Genomic DNA, 21,527 nt, shown 5'->3' on the forward strand with positions numbered 1-21,527 from the left:
GATCGGTTTATATGGGGGATATATATGATTATGGACTGATATGGACCACTTTTGACATGGCTGTCAAATATCATACATTACCACCACGTACCAAATTTCAACCAGATTGGATGAATTTTGCTTCTCCAAAAGGCACCGGAGGTCAAATCTGGGGATTGGTTTATATGGGGGCTATATATAATTATGGATTGATATGAACCAATTCCTTCATGGTTGTTGGATATCATATACTAACATCACGTACCAAATTTCAATCGATTCGGATGAATTTTGCTCTTCCAAGGGTCTCCGGAGTTCAAATCTGGTGATCGGTTTATATGGGGGCTATATATAATTATGGACCGATGTGGACCATTTTTTGCATGGTCATTAGAGACCATATACTAACACCATGTACCAAATTTCAGCCGGATCGGATGGAATTTGCTTCTCTTAGAGGCTCCGCAAGCCAAATCAGGGGATCGGTTTATATGGGGGCTATATATAATTATTGACCGATGTGTACCAATTTTTGCATAGTTGTTAGAGACCATATGCTGACACCATGTAGCAAATTTTAGCCAGATCTGATTAAATATGCTTCTCTTAGAGGCTCCGCAAGCCAAAACTGGGAGTCCGTTTATATGGGGGCTATACATAAAAGTGGACCGATATGGCCCATTTGCAATACCATCCGACCTACATCAATAACAACTACTTGTGCCAAGTTTCAAGTCGATAGCTTGTTTCGTTCGGAAGTTAGCATGATTTCGACGGACGGACATGCTCAGATCGACTCAGAATTTCACCACGACCCAGAATATATCGTTAGCAGAAATGCAAAAGAACGTAACTAACAAAAATTCGAAAAATGGTTTTTTGACTGCATTTGGCGTGTTTTATCAACAGCCATGGTCTCACAAAATTTTAGGTTGCTACGATCAAAAATAAAGTCAGAGTGTTTTAATCATTATTTAAAAAAAAAATGGTTACGTAAACATTATTTTGCAGATTTTATAACGTTTTTACCTTCTCCTGTAAAAAAATAAAAATTGTAGTTACGTTTTTTTGCATTTCTGCCAACGATATATACTTTATGGGGTCTTAGAGCAATATTTCGATGTGTTACAAACGGAATGACAAAGTTAATATACCCCCATCCTATGGTGGAGGGTATAAAAAATAAGATATGGACTGAATTAACTTTTATTGCTATTTTTATGCATTTGTTGAAAAAAAAATGCTAATATTGAACTAAAACACGCCAACTTTCCCTAATTACAAATTTTAGGAAATTAATCGGCTTCGGCCGATTATTGGTTTTTTGCCGAACATCGGCTTCGGCAAAAAAAAACGCGCTTTTGGTCATAAATACTATAGCACATATACTGATCGACTCAGAGTCCACCGTGGCGCGATGCTTAGTAAGCCGGTCTTGTATACAGAGGTTCATTCCCAATTTTGGCCGAACACCAAACATTTTTTCTACCATGGTTTATCCCTTCTCAGAAATGCTGATGTCATTTCTGTTACAAACCCAGCAAAAAATACTTCAGCAGTAAGAGTATAGTTGCGCTTTTTGGTATACAATAAAGTAGGCAGTGCATCCACACTGCATGAATCGGTGGCAATAACGTAGACGAGTAATCAAACTAGTTTATGATCATTCGTTTACGTTATTGCAACCAATTCATGTAGTATAGATGCATGAAAGTTAGTGATGTTTTCCTTCATGCCAACAATGCTATACTCAGGATTATATATCACTTCTTAGCAGTATTTCTATTAAAATGAGCAATTATATCAGCGCTATGTAGAAGCTGCTCTAATTTTCTGCCGTTTTAAGACGGCAGAAAATTGTGAAGCGATAGAATTGACGTTGACATGCCAACAAAAATTATTTTCCATTTGAACGCCTCCTTCGTCAGCCGAAATCGTCCATTGAGCCTGCAAAAGGTGACTTTCTAACAGTGCACACCATTTCAAACCCATGTACTTACACCAATAACAATGTGCACTATTATTCCTTATTTGTCGCCGAATTATTTTATATTCATCGCATCCTCCAATTAGGAAGGAATTCGGACGAATGTAAAAAAGAGATATGGGTCCGTAAGATATAAAGCAATACAATTTACTTTGAAATCTTCAGAAGCATGTGTTTTTCTACATTCTATTTTGTGCCGCTAACTTAATCTTGTCATTTCATTTTGTTCTGCTTCGTTTTTTCTGTTGGCAATGCTAGAGAAATTGCATCAAATTTCGCAATTTCTACTAATTTTTATTGGTAGACTTTTCTATGAGTGTAGTAATAATTTACAAATTTCTATACCATTGAATCGTATATGGTTAATATTAGGTTAATCTTTTCCCTTACTTTATTGGCATAGAAAATAAAATGGCTAGCATAGCAATTTCGATCAAACATCGGCGGTGGTTTACTCCCTCTCAGCAATGCTCTTGTCATTTCTGAGTGTATCAAAGTTTCACTAAGTGGTTTCACTGCAATGTAAAGCGCCGTTGGAACTAGGGTGTCCAAAACCGACACCGATTAACCGGATTCAAACCGAAACCGGATAATGAAAAAATTGGCTTTTTCGGTTAACCGCGAAAACCGGGTACTTTTGGAAAAAATATATGAAAAATAGAAATTTCGTTGAACTACAGAAAACCGGTTAACCGATGGTAAGGTTAACCGGTTTTCTGTAGTCCAACGAAATTTCTATTTTTCATATCTTTTTTCCAAAAGTAGAACTCTTTGCAGAGATATACTGAAGGTGAGAAACAAATGACTACCCCACGGGAACTTAGTGCAAATTACTGCTAACGGACCCATTACACGACTGATCCTAGTGCTCCAGTTTATCAACATTTTTAATTGTCATCAATTTATTGATTTTTATACTCACTTACACTACAATACAACAATCAGATTTTTTTTTATTGAACATTCCTTTCTGGTGCGATACGAATGGAAACAGGGTCCTAAAAGTTTGTCTCAGACTGTTTCATGGACAGTTGTCTATGGGGTAGTCCTACTAAGTTGTTCCAGGACGTGTCCTTTGATATGAGTCCAAGTCGTGTCCTAAAGAGTAAATTTTACCAGCCACTGACAAACCCATGTTAAAGTGACCGGTCCAGTCCATACGCTTGGACCAGAACTGTGACTGGTCCATAAACACCAGGGCCTAACCTTGTACCGATCCTAGGGTTGATCCATTTCCCGCAGGGTACAACACAGTTTCACTAAGTATATGAAGAGATTTTAGCCAAGCGACATTCCACTTAGTTGTAATGCCCTTTCTTTGACATTGTCTCAAATCTATTTTTATTTGCTTGTAAAGACAATGTTGTTTGCCTAAAATGACGGACCTCAGAAAAGAAAAAATTTATTTTAGAAAACTTATAGTCGGATATCTACAATTATTTACAATCAGTCAACGAGTATTTTCAGCGCAAAAGTAGCACCTTAACGGCATTCAATTTTCCTGTCAATGTTCTATAAATTGTTAATTTTATTACAATGAATTTTTATTTATTTTTTTTTTTAATAAAATGAGTATTTAAAACTCATTTTCACTAATTTCTATAATTTCTGTTTCGACCGGTTTTGAGCAAAATAAAAAACCGAAAACAGATTTTTAAAAAATTGTGATTTTCGGATAAACCGAAAACCGTCCTTTCATAAAAACCGATTATTTGGACATCCTAGTTAGAACTCGGCGATAATTAGCTTAACATAGAATCGGTCAGCTCTCATTAAATTTAATTTATTATCATATGTAACTACCCAATAAACACAAACGTTTGAAAAATACTAAAATGCAATAATTTTTCAAACATTTTTTCAAAGGATTAGGGTAATATTCAAGTTGAGAAATTGTTGAGAAAATCGCGTTCTCAACAAAAAACAGACATTACCCTCAACAGTAAAATTCAACACAATAGCATTAATCTCTCAATTGTAATCCTCAAATTGAAATGCATTGCTACTCAATAATTTCTCAAACAGTTTTCAATGTGAGACAAATTAAAAACTAATATTGCTGCGAATATTTTCTAACCACAATTTGCATGAAAGTCAATCCCAGTTCTTACTGAAAGTCAACAATAAATTTCTAGTGATTTTGTACATTTTATTAATTTTTTTCGTTAAAAATATAATAATATTAAAAATAACATTAACAATATATAAAAATAATAATATGTTATAATACCAATCAAAACATAATTATCTTATTAAAGGTATTAATAACTAAAACTATCAATACAACTTTAACGGCCATTTTCATGTAGCTCCGTTAGGCTTTAACTGCCAGTTAACAGAAAGTAAATTGCAAATATCTTCTCTCCAGTTAACTTTAACCGAAAAATTTTCGTCAGTTAAGTTCCTAACTAGCATATGGGATATATATGCAAGATGACAGCTTCGTTCATAATACGGTTTAAAAGTTGGTTAGTTAACGGAACACTAACGGAGCTTTATGAAAATGGGGGTAAATAACTTAAACATTTTTCATGTATAATTTCCCCCATAATGTTGGTGTCACATAACTATTAATTAATTAATTATTAATTAATATGCTGACAATTTCAAATAATTACTATCGAGGAACTTGCTGGCCTGCGTGTTAGAAAAGATTCCATCAAGAGGAATTCACAAAATATCAAACTGATGACGGAATGTAAATTGATGTAATGCACATTTTCATCCAGAAGTTCTTGATTTAGGAACTGTTGCACTTTGTTTTAATTGGTTGCACTTTGCAAGTTTTCTGGAATCTTTTCTTTGTTGTTTCCTTCATCATTTTTTCACCGGTCAACATCTTCCAAGAATATAACATCCAATGATTTTAGTTTTCTGCAAAACAATCGAGTTTTGTGATTTCCATTACGTTTTCATTTCACTTTTTATTTTGACTTACCAATTATAATTACCGTTTTGGATTAATTTCAGTTTTATGTCAATAAAAATAACTGACCACGTACTTCGTGGCACAAAATGTATTGAAACCCACAAAATTCCTCAAGAACGTTGGTGTCACAAAATTCTTGTAAAACTCATTAAAATTCGGGAAATTAGCAAGGAACTTGATGACTAGAGAGTTAGAATAAATTTCCAGCAATTTCAATTCACAAAATATCAAATTAAACCGATGATGCGATGTAAATTAAACTATAGGCGTGATGCGAATTATCACCCAGTAGTTGATATGGAAAAGCATAAATACCAAGTTTAATTCATTGTACTTTGATTTATGGAAACTTTCTCTTTTCGATAAGCCACCATCATTTTTCATTGGTCAACCTCTTAATGTTTCCAAGAATGCAGCATCCAAATATTTTAGTTTTCTGCAATGAGATTTAAATTTAGTGACTTCTCTAAAGTGTTGATTTAATTTTTCATATTGACTTACCAATTATTATAAACTATTTGAAGCAGTTCCAGTTACTTGTCCAACATTTTTTCATCGGTCAGCTTTTTAATGTTTTAAAGCCGGTACTCTGTTCGGTTTTCGCGTTGAAACTCCATACAAAACCAAAAAATGCGAAAAATTTGCGAAATTTTTTCCATTTGTGATACTTTGTTTTTTCGTGTTGAAAAACTGACGTTTATAGCACGGCGCCATTTGCAATGTGAATTAAGAAATAATTTATTTATTAAAAACTATTTGTGCGGGTTTATAAATCAAACACGGAGCATATTTTTGTTCCGAAACTATACAAAGGATCAAAGGAATAGCAGATCAATTGCCCAAGGAAAAATAAAATGTTATTTTGTAAAAACAAGCAACAACCACCAACTTAATCCAATATCGCTCCCTGTAAAATAGCGCTCCAAGCTACCTAAAAAAACGCCGCTTTCTATGTGCGAAATAATGGTTTCCATAAAAATTTTTCGCAAGAATGAACATAGTACCGGCCTTTAAGGAACGTAGAATCCATAATTTTAGTTTTCGGCAAAGAGATATAATTTAGTGTCTTCCTTAAAGTTTCATATCATTTTTTTATTTTCACTTACGTATTATTATAAACTATTTGGAGTAAATTCAGTTTTTTGTCTAAAATGTTTTTTATTTCTTTCAATTGACCACGAACTTCGTTGCACAAACAAGTATTGAAAACCACATGGTTTTTTCGTTGCATTTTAGGGCAGTGTTTTGTCAAAGTTTTCTCATATTATCTTCAACCCCTTTTCAAAGATTTCGTCAACATTTTGGCAAATTGGAAGTAATTCGCAAACAATTTGAAGATGTATTGAATATGAGCTGTTTCAAGTCAAGTTGAATTTATATTGATAATTATAGTTACCCTCAAACTGAAAAGTTGTTGCATTTGAAAAACGCTCATCCTGTGTTTATTGGGTAAGCCTTACAAAGGCTTTATACAGTTATTTAAAATAACATTTTAAATACTACTCAAAACAATTTTCTTAATTCTAATCCCTTCTTAATCCCTATAAATAATACAACAACCAAAGGATACTATACATACTACTATTATTTATAAGGGAGATGTTCACCACCTGTTGTATCACAATGGACTGCATAGTCTAAGTGAGCCTAAAATATCTGTCTGACACTATACCTAAATTGAGATATCGGCCCGAGCAATTGAATGAAAATTCAAATATTGGGAAACATCAACAAAGTTCTGTCGGTAAGGATATTATTTCGAGAACATACTCAAGAACTTGTTAGCCACACCCAGAATTTTCTACCACTCCCGGATTTTTTTATTTTTAGGCGGTACGGGAGAAAAACCCACCTTCAGCTTTTCGATACATAGTATTCGGTACTGAAAGTTACAATTTTACTTGTAGCATGTCCGCCAATTCCGGATATTCCATGATACCGAGAAATCACACAAAGGCAAACTAACTAAACGATTCCAATGTGGTATCACAATGGACTGAATAGTCTAAGTGAGCCTGATACATCGGGCTGCCACCTAACCTAACCTAACTAAACGATTACGGTGGTTTCGGAACGATATCATTTGAGGTTTTGGGATAATTGTCACGAGTGAATTAAATAATAATAATAATAATAATAATAATAATAATAATAATAATAATAATAATAATAATAATAATAATAATAATAATAATAATAATAATAATAATAATAATAATAATAATAATAATAATAATAATAATAATAATAATAATAATAATAATAATAATAATAATAATAATAATAATAATAATAATAATAATAATAATAATAATAATAATAATAATAATAATAATAATAATAATAATAATAATAATAATAATAATAATAATAATAATAATAATAATAATAATAATAATAATAATAATAATAATAATAATAATAATAATAATAATAATAATAATAATAATAATAATAATAATAATAATAATAATAATAATAATAATAATAATAATAATAATAATAATAATAATAATAATAATAATAATAATAATAATAATAATAATAATAATAATAATAATAATAATAATAATAATAATAATAATAATAATAATAATAATAATAATAATAATAATAATAATAATAATAATAATAATAATAATAATAATAATAATAATAATAATAATAATAATAATAATAATAATAATAATAATAATAATAATAATAATAATAATCGAAAAATGTCAATCCAAGAGTTGGTCTTTGTTTAACACAAGTGTACATATACCGATGATATTGACATGACATTTAACCAATATGTTATATTAAAAACTCACTTTACTTTTGCCCAAAGTAGTATATAGAGTCTATCCAGTTAGGAAACGGCAGAGTGAGTTGAAATTAAATAAAGAGGTATGGTCTAATACCAAATACCAAGAAATGTTTAGTAGACATCTCCAGTCAATTCACAGTGTAGTTCATCACATCGCCTTTTCTTCTGTAAAATAATAATTTTTAATTGGTCTTTATCTCCTTTCTTTTTTTGAAATAACGCCAAATTTAGTCGAAGAATATAAAGCTGCATTCATTTTAATCCACTGTCCTTCCTGCTATTGTATGTTATAGCACAATGTTTAGTTCGAATCTTTTATTTATAAAATGTCATTACAATTAGTATATCACACTAAAATTATTTATTAACTATAATTATAATATTGCAATTAATATCTATTCACAGCAAGCAATTTGCCTGTTAAGAAAAAAAATAAAGGATTAATTCAAGAAATTTTGTCCATCCAGAATAAAATTTACCTCTGCAAAACGATCCCATTCATTACCACGCCATATAGGTAACTTTTCTACTTGTTTCCAATTTTTAAACTTTCCGTGAAGAGTTCTGAAATGATATAATCGATCATATATATAATTTTTTCGTCATTAAAAAAAAATCCAAAAATGAAAAGACAAATAAATGTCTGTTAAAACGCCAAACATTTTTAATAGCTCCGATCCTACATGCAGGGATCGACATAAGCATTCTCTCCTTACCAAGTATGTATTTGAACTGAAACTCCAAATTTGACAAGTTTTTTTTTTTATTTTCTGCAGATTGTGGGCTATATCCGATGGTGGACCAATAAGGCAAATTTTTTGCTTGGCCAAATCAGGAGTTTTATATGAGGGCTATTTATGGGACGATTTGAACCACTTTTTGTTAGTTTACTAATTGTACATAATTGTAATCGGATCGTATTCATAAAAGACTCGAGAAAATAAGTCTGTTCGTGATATATGTCATGGGGGAAAATAAAACTCAAGAGGTTAACTCAGGGGTTGGTTGGTATGGGGGATATACCTAACAGAAATAAAAACAAGTAAGGAAAGTCTAAAGTCGGGCGGGGCTGACTATATTATACCCTGCACCACTTTGTAGATCTAAACTTTCGATACCATATCACATCCGTCAAATGTGTTGGGGGCTATATATAAGGGTTTGTCCCAAATACATACATTTAAATATCACTCGATCTGGACAGAATTTGATAGACTTCTACAAAATCTGTAGAGTCAAAATTTAAGTCGGCTAATACACAAGGGTGGAACACAATGTTAGTAAAAAACCAGTAAGGAAAGTCTAAAGTCGGGCGGGGCCGACTATATTATACCCTGCACCACTTTGTAGATCTAAATTTTCGATACCATATCACATCCGTCAAATGTGTTGGGGGCTATATATAAAGGTTTGTCCCAAATACATACATTTAAATATCACTCGATCTGGAAGAATTTGATAGACTTCTACAAAATCTATAGACTCAAAATTTAAGTCGGCTAATGCACTAGGGTGGAACACAATGTTAGTAAAAAATATGGGAAACGTTTAAATCTGAAGCAATTTTAAGGAAACTTCGAAAAAGTTTATTTATGATTTATCGCTCGATATATATGTATTAGAAGTTTAGGAAAATTAGAGTCATTTTTACAACTTTTCGACTAAGCAGTGGCGATTTTACAAGGAAAATGTTGGTATTTTAACCATTTTTGTCGAAATCAGAAAAACATATATATGGGAGCTATATCTAAATCTGAACCGATTTCAACCAAATTTGGGATGCATAGCAACAATGCTAATTCTACTCCCTGTGCAAAATTTCAACTAAATCGAAGCAAAAAATTGGCCTCTGTGGGCAAATGAGTGTAAATCGGGCGAAAGCTTTATATGGGAGATATATCCAAATCTGAACCGATTTCAAGCAAATTTGGCAAGCATAGTTACAACGCTAATTCTACTCCCTATGCAAAATTTCAACTAAATCGGAGCAAAAAATTGGCCTCTGTGGGCAAATGAGTGTAAATCGGGCGAAAGCTATATATGGGAGCTATATCTAAATCTAAACCGATTTTGCTGATATTTTGCAAGTTTTTCGAGACTCATAAAATATTCGGATGTACGGAATATGAGGAAGATCGGTTGATATACACGCCAATTATGACCAGATCGGTGAAAAATATATATGGCAGCTATATCTAAATCTGAACCGATTTTTTCCAAAATCAATAGGGATCGTCTCTGAGCCGAAGCAGGACCCTATACCAAATTTTAGGACAATCGGACTAAAACTGCGAGCTGTACTTTGCACACAAAAATACATCAACAGACAGACTAACAGACAGGCAGACAGACGGACAGACAGAGAGACGGACATCGCTAAATCGACTCAGAATTTAATTCTAAGCCGATCCGTATACTAAAAGGATGGTCTATGATTACTCCTTCTTGGCGTTACATACAAATGCACAAACTTATTATACCCTGTACCACAGTAGTGGTGAAGGGTATAAATATGGGAAACATTTAAATCTGAAGCAATTTTAAGGAAACTTCGCAAAAGTTTATTTATGATTTATCGCTCGATATATATGTATTAGAAGTTTGGGAAAATTAGAGTCATTTTTACAACTTTTCGACTAAGCAGTGGCGATTTTACAATGAATATGTTGGTATTTTGACCATTTTTGTCGAAATCAGAAAAACATATATATGGGAGCTATATCTAAATCTGAACCGATTTCAACCAAATTTGGCACGCATAGCTACAATGCTAATTCTACTCCCTGTGCAAAATTTCAACTAAATCGGAGTTAAAAATTGGCTTATGTGGTCATATGAGTAAATCGGGCGATATATCTAAATCTGAACCGACTTCAACCAAATTTGGCACGCATAGCTACAATGCTAATTCTACTCACTGTGCAAAATTTCAACTAATTCGGAGCAAAAAATTGGTCTCTGTGGTCATATGAGTATAAATTGGGCGAAAGCTATATATGGGAGCTATATCGAAATCTGAACCGATTTCAACCAAATTTGGCACGCATAGCTACAATGCCAATTCTACACCCTGTGCTAAATTTCAATTAAATCGGAGTAAAAGATTGGTCACTGTGGTCATATGAGTGTAAATCGGGCGAACGATATATATGGGAGCAATATGGGAGCTATATCGACTCAGGAGCCAACCCTGAGAATTTTTGACAAAGACACCATGTGTCTATCTCGTCTCCTTCTGGGTGTTGCAAACATATGCACTAACTTATAATACCCTGTTCCACAGTGTGGCGCAGGGTATAATAAATATACCGGTATGAAGTGAGCGTCAAGATACAAATGTCTCGTTATGGAACATTTGTTGTGAACGAGCACTTATTTTCTTTTTTGGTTGTTTGCAATGACATCTGCAAAAAATATTTAGTATACATCAAGTTATTGAACAGACAACATCATATTTTTTCATCGTGTTAAAAATATGGAATTTTGTACCAGAAAGTGATGATATGCGGAAAGCATTAAATTTAATTTAATTTGTTTTCAGTTGAAGAAAAGTGCGGCAGAGTCGCATCGAATGCTTGTCGAGGCATATGGTGATCATGCTCTGTCAGAAGCAATATGCAAATGATGGTTTCAACGGTTTAGAAATAATGATTTTGATGTGAGAAATTAAGAACGTGGAAGACTACCAAAAACATTTTAAGACGCCAAATTGGATGGCGATGACACTTTGAGTCAAAAGCAAATGGCAGCAATTTTAATGTTGCACAACAAACAATTTCCGCTTAAAAGCTATGGGAAAGATCCAAAAGTGTGGAAAATGGGTGCCACATGAAAAAAAAACGCTCATTTCATACCGGCATACCTTGTATTCGTTTCAAAGATATCATGATTTAACCAAGCGAATTTTACGGCGATCAAATACATAATCTAGAGCGCGAGATCCAGCGCTACAAAAGAGAGCCTCTAGATCAAGCAGCGTACCAGGCAGGTTTGAACAGGATTCATGAGGATACTGTAGCTGAAGCGGTGAGAAGCTACAAGGTTAATCCTGTTCTTGAAGTCCGACCACCGCCCATAGCACCGGAGGAAAGAGACCTCCCACGGCAGACTAGGGTAGTTTTGGCCCAATTAAGATCAGGCAAGTGCAGCCGCCTCAATTCCTACTTATCGGTGATTGCAACCAAGGGCCACACGACACGCGTCATCTTTTCTCTTGCCTAGCCAAACCAACCCGACTTACCACCAGATCACTCTGGACACACCCCATCTTAGTCGCAGAGTTCCTTGATCTGCCAACAAGCTGATGTACCAAGCATATAACATGAAATGGATGAGATCACAATAAACTGTTACAACAACAACAACAACGGCGATCAAAAAAAAAAAAAACCGCCCTCGTTGCAGTCGGGTCTACGGCCCGGGGCGGACACAGGGTTTTCAACCCTGTCCAAGGACTGCAAACCCCCATTTGGAGTATGCTTATTTCCCGAAAAAATCGAAAATACCAACTCCAAAGGGCTACAACAACAACAACAACAACGGCGATCAAAAATATAATTTTATACACTCCCAGCCAAATGAAATGAAATATTTTTTGCTTCGTTATTTAATGTTTGTAACAAAGAATGACATATTCCCAAAACTGTTATAACGATAATATAAAACAATATCGAATAATATAAACAGATCACAAACCAAAGCGAATTTATAGGGTTTGAAGGATGATTAGATAACTGCGAGAGAAGCAGTTGTGGTTTTCATTCATAAAGAATATTATTATTATTAGGAATAAAGCGTTAGTAACTTTTCTGTTGTAACAAGAATAAGTACATACCTCTGAGTGATAATCTGAAATGCCCTTTTCTGGCCGATCATTGGTAAGATTTGTAATTCCTTCAATGAGCCCTTGTTGAGTAGTTCGAGAATAGCTTTTCGGTGTTGGCTTAAACTATTTTTCTTATTTGCAGATGAACTGTTGCAAATTTGAGATATTAAACTATCGTTTGTACTTTTGGATTTTGTTGATTTCGAAGTCTTTTTAGTGTTTTTTGGTGTTTGTTTCATTGACAAATTCAGTGATGAGTTTTCATTTAATTCTTGATGGGATGCAAGGCGTATACTACGACGTTTCTCCGCATACTGCTGCAGAATCGAGCGACGAGAACTCCTCCGAGGAGCAGCGCTATCTATTTGCTGTGACACATTTTCTACTCCGGTATGATTTCTCATCGATTCATTGACACCGAAACGTTCAGAAATACGACGAGATCGTCTGATAGATTTTCTCAGTTCTTTCTTATCTGAAGGCGAGGCCCCAGCAAAAAATGTTTCTGTGAACGAAACTCTTTCATTTGCTAAATTGGGACTTGATGTTTTTGGTGGAGCAGATTTTTCCTCGGGTATCTCGGGTATTTTGAACAAATCGGCACTAGAGTTAAACTAGGACAAGAGACACAAAATGAATTATCGATATTTGTAAGTTACCCAATTAAACTTACCAACTTGCATTTAGCATCTGCCTTCAAGGGACTTTCCTGGAGTACTTCTTTCATAATACTTTTTATTTCCTGCCTCATCGAAGAAGGTAATGGAGTTTGGTGTTGATTTATCGACATGGCAATTGGAGTTTGGGGTGGAATTAAAGTATGCAAATTACGTTGCAAAATTTCCATAAATTTTTTCTCCAAACCTGTTTCTAACTCTGTCATATATTTACGAATAACCGGGCTAAAACTATTTAACCATTTTAGAGTATGTATATAATAACATATAGCAAATTTAATATCTTACTTATTATTGTTATTGTTTTTCCCCTTATTATTGGTGGGCCCATCAACTGCTGTTGAAGAAGAAATATTCAAACTTAACAACGACCCATTAGAATCCAAACTACGATTAAACAAAGACTCGCGGTTATGTGTAGATTCCAGTTGACCCATTTTCGGTAGATTCATGTCAACATTCGACAGCTTTGGCCTATGATATAAATATTTAAAAATTTTCCGGATTTATAAAATATGAAGAATAAAATCTTTTGAAATGCTTGCAAATTTACCTCTTGTTACAACTGGCAATGTCAGTTTGATTGCATCTGTTAATTTCCATGGGTTGTTTCTTGGGCGTACAAAACGTATTACTTTTTATTGTTGATTTCGGAGGAATTCCATTTAAGGCACTATACGATCGTTTAAATGGCGTGGCCTTGTTTGCATTACTACTTTGTAATGGTTTTATTTTGTACGGAGTTTGTTTCAACTTTGCATTTTTCTAAAAGTACATAAATATGAATAAATAAAATTATTATATTTCAAATTAAAATGAACCTAAAGTGTCATAGACATTTATAATATTTAATTTCTGTAGAAAAGCTATGTCAGATACATTTTGTCAAAATTTTATTTCTATGGAAAATTTTGTCAAAATTTTATTTCTATAGAAAATTTTGTCAAAATTTTATTTCTATAGAAAATTTTGTCAAAATTTTTTTCAAAATTTTATTTCTATAGAAAATTTTGTCAAAATTTTATTTCTATAGAAAATTTGGTCAAAATTTTATTTCTATAGAAAATTTGGTCAAAATTTTTTTTCTGTAGAAAATTTTGTCAAAATTTTATTTCTATAGAAAATTTTGTCAAAATTTTATTTCTATAGAAAAATTTGTCAAAATTTGATTTCTATAGAAAATTTTGTCAAAATTTGATTTCTATAGAAAATTTTGTCAAAATTTGGTTTCTATAGAAAATTTTGTCAAAATTTTATTTCTATAGAAAATTTTGTCAAAATTTTATTTCTATAGAAAATTTTGTCAAAATTTTATTTCTATAGAAAATTTTGTCAAAATTTTATTTCTATAGAAAATTTTGTCAAAATTTTATTTCTAAAGAAAATTTTGTCAAAATTTTATTTCTATAGAAAATTTTGTCAAAATTTTATTTCTATAGAAAATTTTGTCAAAATTTTATTTCTATAGAAAATTTTGTCAAAATTTTATTTCTATAGAAAATTTTATCAAAATTTTATTTCTATAGAAAAATTTGTCAAAATTTGATTTCTATAGAAAATTTTGACAAAATTTTATTTCTATAGAAAATTTTGTCAAGATTTGTTTTGTATAGAAAATTTTGTCAAAATTTGATTTCTATAGAAAATTTTGTCAAAATTTGATTTCTATAGAAAATTTTGTCAAAATTTTATTTCTATAGAAAATTTTGTCACAATTTTATTTCTATAGAAAATTTTGTCAAAATTTTATTTCTATAGAAAATTTTATCAAAATTTTATTTCTATAGAAAATTTTATCAAAATTTTATTTCTATAGAAAATTTTGTCAAAATTGTATTTCTATAGAAAATTTTGTCAAAATTTTATTTCTATAGAAAATTTTGTCAACATTTTACTTCTATAGAAAATTTTGTCAAAATTTGATTTCTATAGAAAATTTTGTCAAAATTTTATTTCTATAGAAAATTTTGTCAAAATTTTATTTCTATAGAAAATTTTGTCAACATTTTATTTCTATAGAAAATTTTGTCAAAATTTTATTTCTATAGAAAATTTTGTCAAAATTTTATTTCTATAGAAAATTTTGTCAAAATTTTATTTCTATAGAAAATTTTGTCAAAATTTTATTTCTATAGAAAATTTTGTCAAAATTTTATTTCTATAGAAAATTTTGTCAAAATTTTATTTCTATAGAAAATTTTGTCAAAATTTTATTTCTATAGAAAATTGTGTCAAAATTTTATTTCTATAGAATATTTTGTCGAAATTTGATTTCTATAGAAAATTTTGTCAAAATTTGATTTCTATAGAAAATTTTGTCAAAATTTTACTTCTATAGAATATTTTGTCGAAATTTGATTTCTATAGAAAATTTTGTCAAAATTTGATTTCTATAGAAAATTTTGTCAAAATTTGATTTCTATAGAAAATTTTGTCAAAATTTGATTTCTATAGAAAATTTTGTCAAAATTTGATTTCTATAGAAAATTTTGTCAAAATTTTATTTCTATAGAAAATTTTGTCAAAATTTTATTTCTATAGAAAATTTTGTCAAAATTTTATTTCAATAGAAAATTTTGTCAAAACTTATTTCAATAGAAAATTTTGTCAAAATTTTATTTCTATAGAAAATTTTGTCAAAATTTTATTTCTATAGAAAATTTTGTCAAAATTTTATTTCTATAGAAAATTTTGTCAAAATTTTATTTCTATAGAAAATTTTGTCAAAATTTTATTTCTATAGAAAATTTTGTCAAAATTTTTTTTATATAAAAAGTTTTGTCAAAATTTTATTTCTATAGAAAATTTTGTCAAAATTTTATTTCTATAGAAAATTTTGTCAAAATTTTATTTATATTCATATTCATCTTTATTTAATCAAACCGAGCCCATGCGGACTATATGTTGATAGATAATACAAATTATTACAGGTATTTGCTTGAAATGATAAAACTAACTAATACATATTTTAAAAACACTAAGTGAAAAATACTATAATAAAAAGATATATATGAAAATTATGAAAATAAAAACAAAGCAAAGTTCATATCTAAAGTTAGATATGAACTTTGCAAGGAGAAAGTCCATTACTTTGTAAAACATAATATCTCGCTGAAGATGATCACCGAAGGTGTATCGAAATATCCGAAATAGCAATATTTCAATAATAAAACATTGAAAAAAAAACAACTACACCAGCATTTTTCATTTATCATGACCTCAAGCCGAAAAGAATCCCAATAATTATAAATAAAATTATGACAATTTTTTTTTAGTTTTAGGATATTAGTTTTAAACATCACAGTTAGCCTAAAGTTAGATATGAACTTTGCAAGGAGAAAGTAATTTAGTGTCATGTAATCAAAATTTTTGTTTGTATTTTTATTATCATTGTTATTATTTTTACTTTTAGAAACTTAGTAGTTTACATTAACGGTCTCATTACATTTTGTTAAGGTAAAATTGATTTGTCAGTAGGATATTGAGATACGTTATAGATATCATATTTATTTAATTTTTAATTATTATTATTAGTGTTTAAGAAATATTTGAAGTTTAACCAATAATATATTTTGTAACGAATAGGGCCTCTATGAGGCTATGTTACTAATAAAGTTGAAATAAATAAATAAAAAAAAAGTCTGTTACTTTGTAAAACATAATATCTCGCTGAAGATGATCACCGAAGGTGTATCGAAATATCCGAAATAGCAATATTTCAATAATAAAACATTGAAAAAAGTAACTACACCAGCATTTTTCATTTATCATGACCTCAAGCCGAAAAGAATCCCAATAATTATAAAATTCCAAAGGTCAACTAAGAAAACTAAACATAATTTTATTTCTATAGAAAATTTTTTCAAAATTTTATTTGTGAAGTATTCGAAGAGGAATATTTTGCATAATCTACCAAAACATCAAAAATTCTACCAATCTACCAAACAGTAAAAAATCTACCGACATCGTGTATCATATTAAAGTATTTCCAAACAATAAGCAGAATAAAAAAATCATACTCAAGTACCACTTCAAAATAAGCTGAGCTAAGCAGTTGTTTGCTAGGCTAGGTACCAAGTAGCACTTTTCATAGCGATATATGGAAAATTACATGGGACATCACTTCCCAGCAAAAAAAACTTTGCCAAAAAAGTAGTGAAATGTTCTTTTTGGATCCGGAAGTGGTGCCAAATTGACGCAGAAGCGATGAATTTAACATGGGGATGTCCACCATTTCAACAACCGTTACACTGAATTTGCATCACTTCTTAAGGTGTGATGCGAATCCAGTGTTTTGCATATGACTTAAGAAATTTTGTGATATTTTGACGAATAAATAATTTTTAAAATTATATTATGATTTTTAATGCATTATAACGCTTGTCTAGAACGTTTGACATCAAATATTTTCAAAAAGCAAATTTTCTAGAAAGGATTTAGAATTTTATTCGGCAAAATTTAAATAATTTGCACTATTTTTTAAATTCCTACATTTCGAAAGCCTTAAAAAAGTGCTCTAGGCTGTCTAGACACAGAAAAGGACACTCACTATTGGTGTAAACTTGTGTCATATTAAATTTATTGTATGTGATTAAAAGTGTGTCGTACCGTGCTGTATGTCATGGAGTTTGTAAAGTAATCCCTTCCCAAACACAAAAACAAAATGTTGTTGGCCCATAATTCTGGTCTTTGCATTACCGGCCTCATGTAAATGACAATTGACATTGAAGTTGAATTCCTTATTTACAGTAGTTTGGACTAAGTCAAAATGCAAAACGGCAAAGTATAAAATGAAGATTCACCTTACAAAAAAACTCGATAAATTTTCTAAAAAGGATTTAGAATTTTATTCGGCAAAATTTAAATAATTTTCACTATTTTTTAAATTCCTAATCTGTTTTTAACCTATTTGAAACAATAAAATTTTAATTTCCCATTAAAAATATTGAAAAAGCGAGTTATAAAAAAATTAACTCAGTTAAAATAAAGAACATCTTTGGGACGACATTTTTGAAAGTGCTTTTAAAGTTGTGCCATTAGAAGACCTTCCAAATTTTTTGCTTTGTGGCTCTGAAAGACCAAAGTCCCAAAAGACTAGAAAATTAAAAAAATTGATACTTTCGAAAGCCTTAAAAAGTGCTCTAGGCTGTCTAGACACAGAAAAGGACACTCACTGTTGGGGTAAACGTATGTCATATTAAATTTATTGTATGCGATTAAAAGTGTGTCGTACCGTGCTGTATGTCATGGAGTTTGTAAAGTAATCCCTTCCCAAACCCAAAAAAAAAGTGTTGTTGGCCCATAATTCTGGTCTTTGCATTACCGGCCTCATGTAAATGATAATTGACATTCAAGTTATATTCCTTATTTACAGTAGTTTGGACGAAGGCAAAGTATAAATTGAAGATTCACCTTACAAAAAAAAAACTCGATAATGTAACATGAAATTTAAAATTGATCACCTTTATATCCGCTATGATGTTGTTTATTTGTGGTGTATTCTTCAATTGTTTGGCATTTTGTGCAAATCTCAGCGTTGACAACGTTTCACTTAAATCTTCTCGATGAGGGCTTATACAAGCCAATAATGTTAAATATGAATTAGCATTAAGCGAATCTGCGAAAAAAAAATATTTTTTAGTAATGCACATTCACTAAGTATGAATCAATTTACCTTGTAGGACGGAACTAAGCACACTATCACGGTATGGAATAACTTTACTACCCATTGTCATTGCTTGTAAAACTTTTCCTATCGAAAGTAAGCCTTGATTGATGTTTACACCTTCGGACATTGCCATTCCTTGATGTCCTGTTCGACGAACTCCTTCGGATCCAGCGAGATCTACTATATTCATACATGAACATATTGTAGACTCTTCTCCCTTTGTATTCTTAGATACACGCTTCATATGTATAGTAAAAATTGCATGCGAACGCGAGCTTTGCAAGTTCATTTTGGTCGGCCTGACATGTCGATTTTTATTACCTTGCATTAAAATGGCATAACAGTCTTCAATATTGGTCAACGGCTTACGTGATCCGCCAGTGTATCTGTAACCTTAAAAGTCAAGAGTTGGTGTTAATTGTAAAAATAAAATTTCAGTGTTCCACAATGAAACGATAAAAAATTGTTAAGCTTAAGGTTAAAAAGTTTATCCCGCTAGATAACTTGGACATGGAGTGGGAAATGTGTATCTATTTAGTTTTAAGGACTTTAATTTTATTTCTTTTTATTCTGAAGCCTATGATTAGGATTTATTACAGTGTAATACACCAAGTGGGCAACTAGGCCTTTGTATTATATTGAATGAATAAATAAAATTGGCCAAAAGATATGAGTTTTCTTTGTTGCAAAATGCTAAAAAAATGTAAAGCTTAAGTTAACAAAGATAGGAAAATATCGATAGATAAACTTAGACATGGAGTGGAAAAATGGTCAAAAGATTTGAGTTATCCTTGTTGCGAGAAAATTTTGCAAATCTATTGTGTATTTTAAGAGTGTCGGCCAATTTAATGTATCCTTCTTCTGAGATATAAGAACCATAGTTTGATAGGCTAGTTTTTCAAATAAATGTTCATTCATTAAAGAAAGAGTAAATTTATGATTTGGCTCTATTCTACAGCTCACTACATCGTAAATTAAAAAACTAATTATACAAATTGTAAAAAAAATTAAGTATTTAAAATATAACACAATTTTTAGTAAAGTCAAGTTACTGAATTATAACACTCCCGCACATAATCGAAACATTTGTAGCTATGAAAAAGTGTTTCGCTTACCTTTTGCTATTATTGGTTCATTAGCGTTTTCGCCCAGCAGATCATACACTTTTTCATTGTAAATTTCAATAAATGAGGCTGACAACTCCCTTTTGTCATGGTCGCTATCGCTACCTTCATCGGTGGGCTGCTGCGATTTTTTGACGTTAAAAATTTCTTTCAGACATCTTGGTATGACTCCAATATGTTCTCCTTCGAAATTCTATTCCAGCAAATATATAAAGAATATAAGAAAAAGTGTCAATTTTGAAAATTATCTCCGTGCGACATTATCATAGTGAATAAATTTATTAGTAGAGTCGTAACAAAAAAACAAGCGTAGTTATTTGAGAACACGTCTGGTGTGAAGCCTTGTTTCAATAGCATATTTCTTGTACGTATACAAACAAAGCGTATTTACTTACAATAGAGTCCAATCCCATAGTGTATGATTTCCCTGTACCAGTTTGACCATATGCAAGAGCAGTACAGTTGAAGCCCAGCTTCAAGTTGGTCACAAGAGGTTTAATCAATTCTTCGAAAACCTGTGCCTGTGTTACAGAAGGTCCCAGTACATAATCGAAACTGAATGGCCTCTCATCGACTATTAAAACCTGTATATTAATTATATGTAAAAATAATTACAATTCAAATTATGGGATTTCTATTTCACATTACATGATATCCAGCGAAGCCATTGGAGGCTTGTCTGCCGGGAATTCATCCAACCAAATACTTACATTTGAATTAGGGTGGTAGCTAATAACATTAGGCACATTACTGTTTATTAGGGATTCTCTTCGCGGTCTCTCTCTTACTGCTATTTTTACTGCACAATTATCGCTAGTAGTTCCCATATTGTATAGAAATAACTAAAAATTAATAACACTCAATTGATAAAACATATGAAAATCACTCTACGGAAGAATAAGGACGCTGGAATTAAATTTTCAAATGTTTGGACTTTCAGTGCTGACAACATTTTCTTCTTGTTCTTACATTTATTGCAGCCAGCCCTAAATTCGAATCAATTTGCGTGCGTACAAATATGCGTAATAGGGGCCGCAGTTTAAATATAACTGATTTTTACAAAATGTACGAGAGAATAGAGAAATGATTATTAAAAAAAAAGCAATGGTGAAAAAATGGTGATTTTAGCGGATATACTCGAAATTTATACCCACCTTTAAGGTAAGTACTATGTTCAGTTTTCAAGCTAGAAACCAGCTTGTTTTGCGGTTACTTTTTTGAATCAATTAATTTAGAAATATAAAAATCTCGCAATCAATGTCTTAGATCTTTTCCGTACTTAATTTAATAGGACTTGATTAAAATATAGTCGACTTCATATATATTTTTGTACTTTTAATGTCGCTGCGAGCAGTTCAAAGTTCCATTTTATCCTCATCGCTACCGGAAGACTCGTAAATGACACTAAAACAATCGCCAACTGTGATGGGGGAGACGTATCAAAAACTAAGAAATGTACATGAAAGTATTTTGCCATCACTATTGTTACATGAGCCATTTTATATTTTGTGAAACACAAAGCGCAA

General features: G+C 31.1%; 1 protein-coding gene and 1 long non-coding RNA gene across 2 annotated transcripts; both read right to left on the minus strand.

Moving 5' to 3' along the window:
• Positions 1-4,094: 4,094 nt before the first annotated feature.
• LOC142231578 (uncharacterized) lies at positions 4,095-5,931 on the minus strand. The gene is made up of 3 exons (XR_012720830.1): positions 5,397-5,931; positions 4,905-5,331; positions 4,095-4,840 (listed from the first exon to the last, which is right to left on the minus strand). It is a non-coding gene; the product is annotated as an uncharacterized LOC142231578 (long non-coding RNA).
• A 2,076-nt stretch (positions 5,932-8,007) lies between these two features.
• On the minus strand, positions 8,008-20,940 carry nod (no distributive disjunction). The gene is made up of 11 exons (XM_075299022.1): positions 20,712-20,940; positions 20,397-20,585; positions 19,993-20,194; positions 18,884-19,270; positions 18,672-18,826; positions 13,763-13,974; positions 13,498-13,683; positions 13,206-13,440; positions 12,542-13,146; positions 8,187-8,271; positions 8,008-8,124 (listed from the first exon to the last, which is right to left on the minus strand). The coding sequence occupies exons 1-11, from the start codon at positions 20,826-20,828 to the stop codon at positions 8,107-8,109; spliced, it is 2,391 nt and encodes a 796-aa protein (XP_075155137.1). The 5' UTR covers positions 20,829-20,940; the 3' UTR covers positions 8,008-8,106.
• Between the last annotated feature and the right edge of the window lie 587 nt (positions 20,941-21,527).

The sequence above is a fragment of the Haematobia irritans genome, chromosome 3 (genome assembly GCF_050003625.1).
Source record: "Haematobia irritans isolate KBUSLIRL chromosome 3, ASM5000362v1, whole genome shotgun sequence".
Classification (NCBI taxonomy): Eukaryota; Metazoa; Arthropoda; class Insecta; order Diptera; family Muscidae; genus Haematobia; species Haematobia irritans.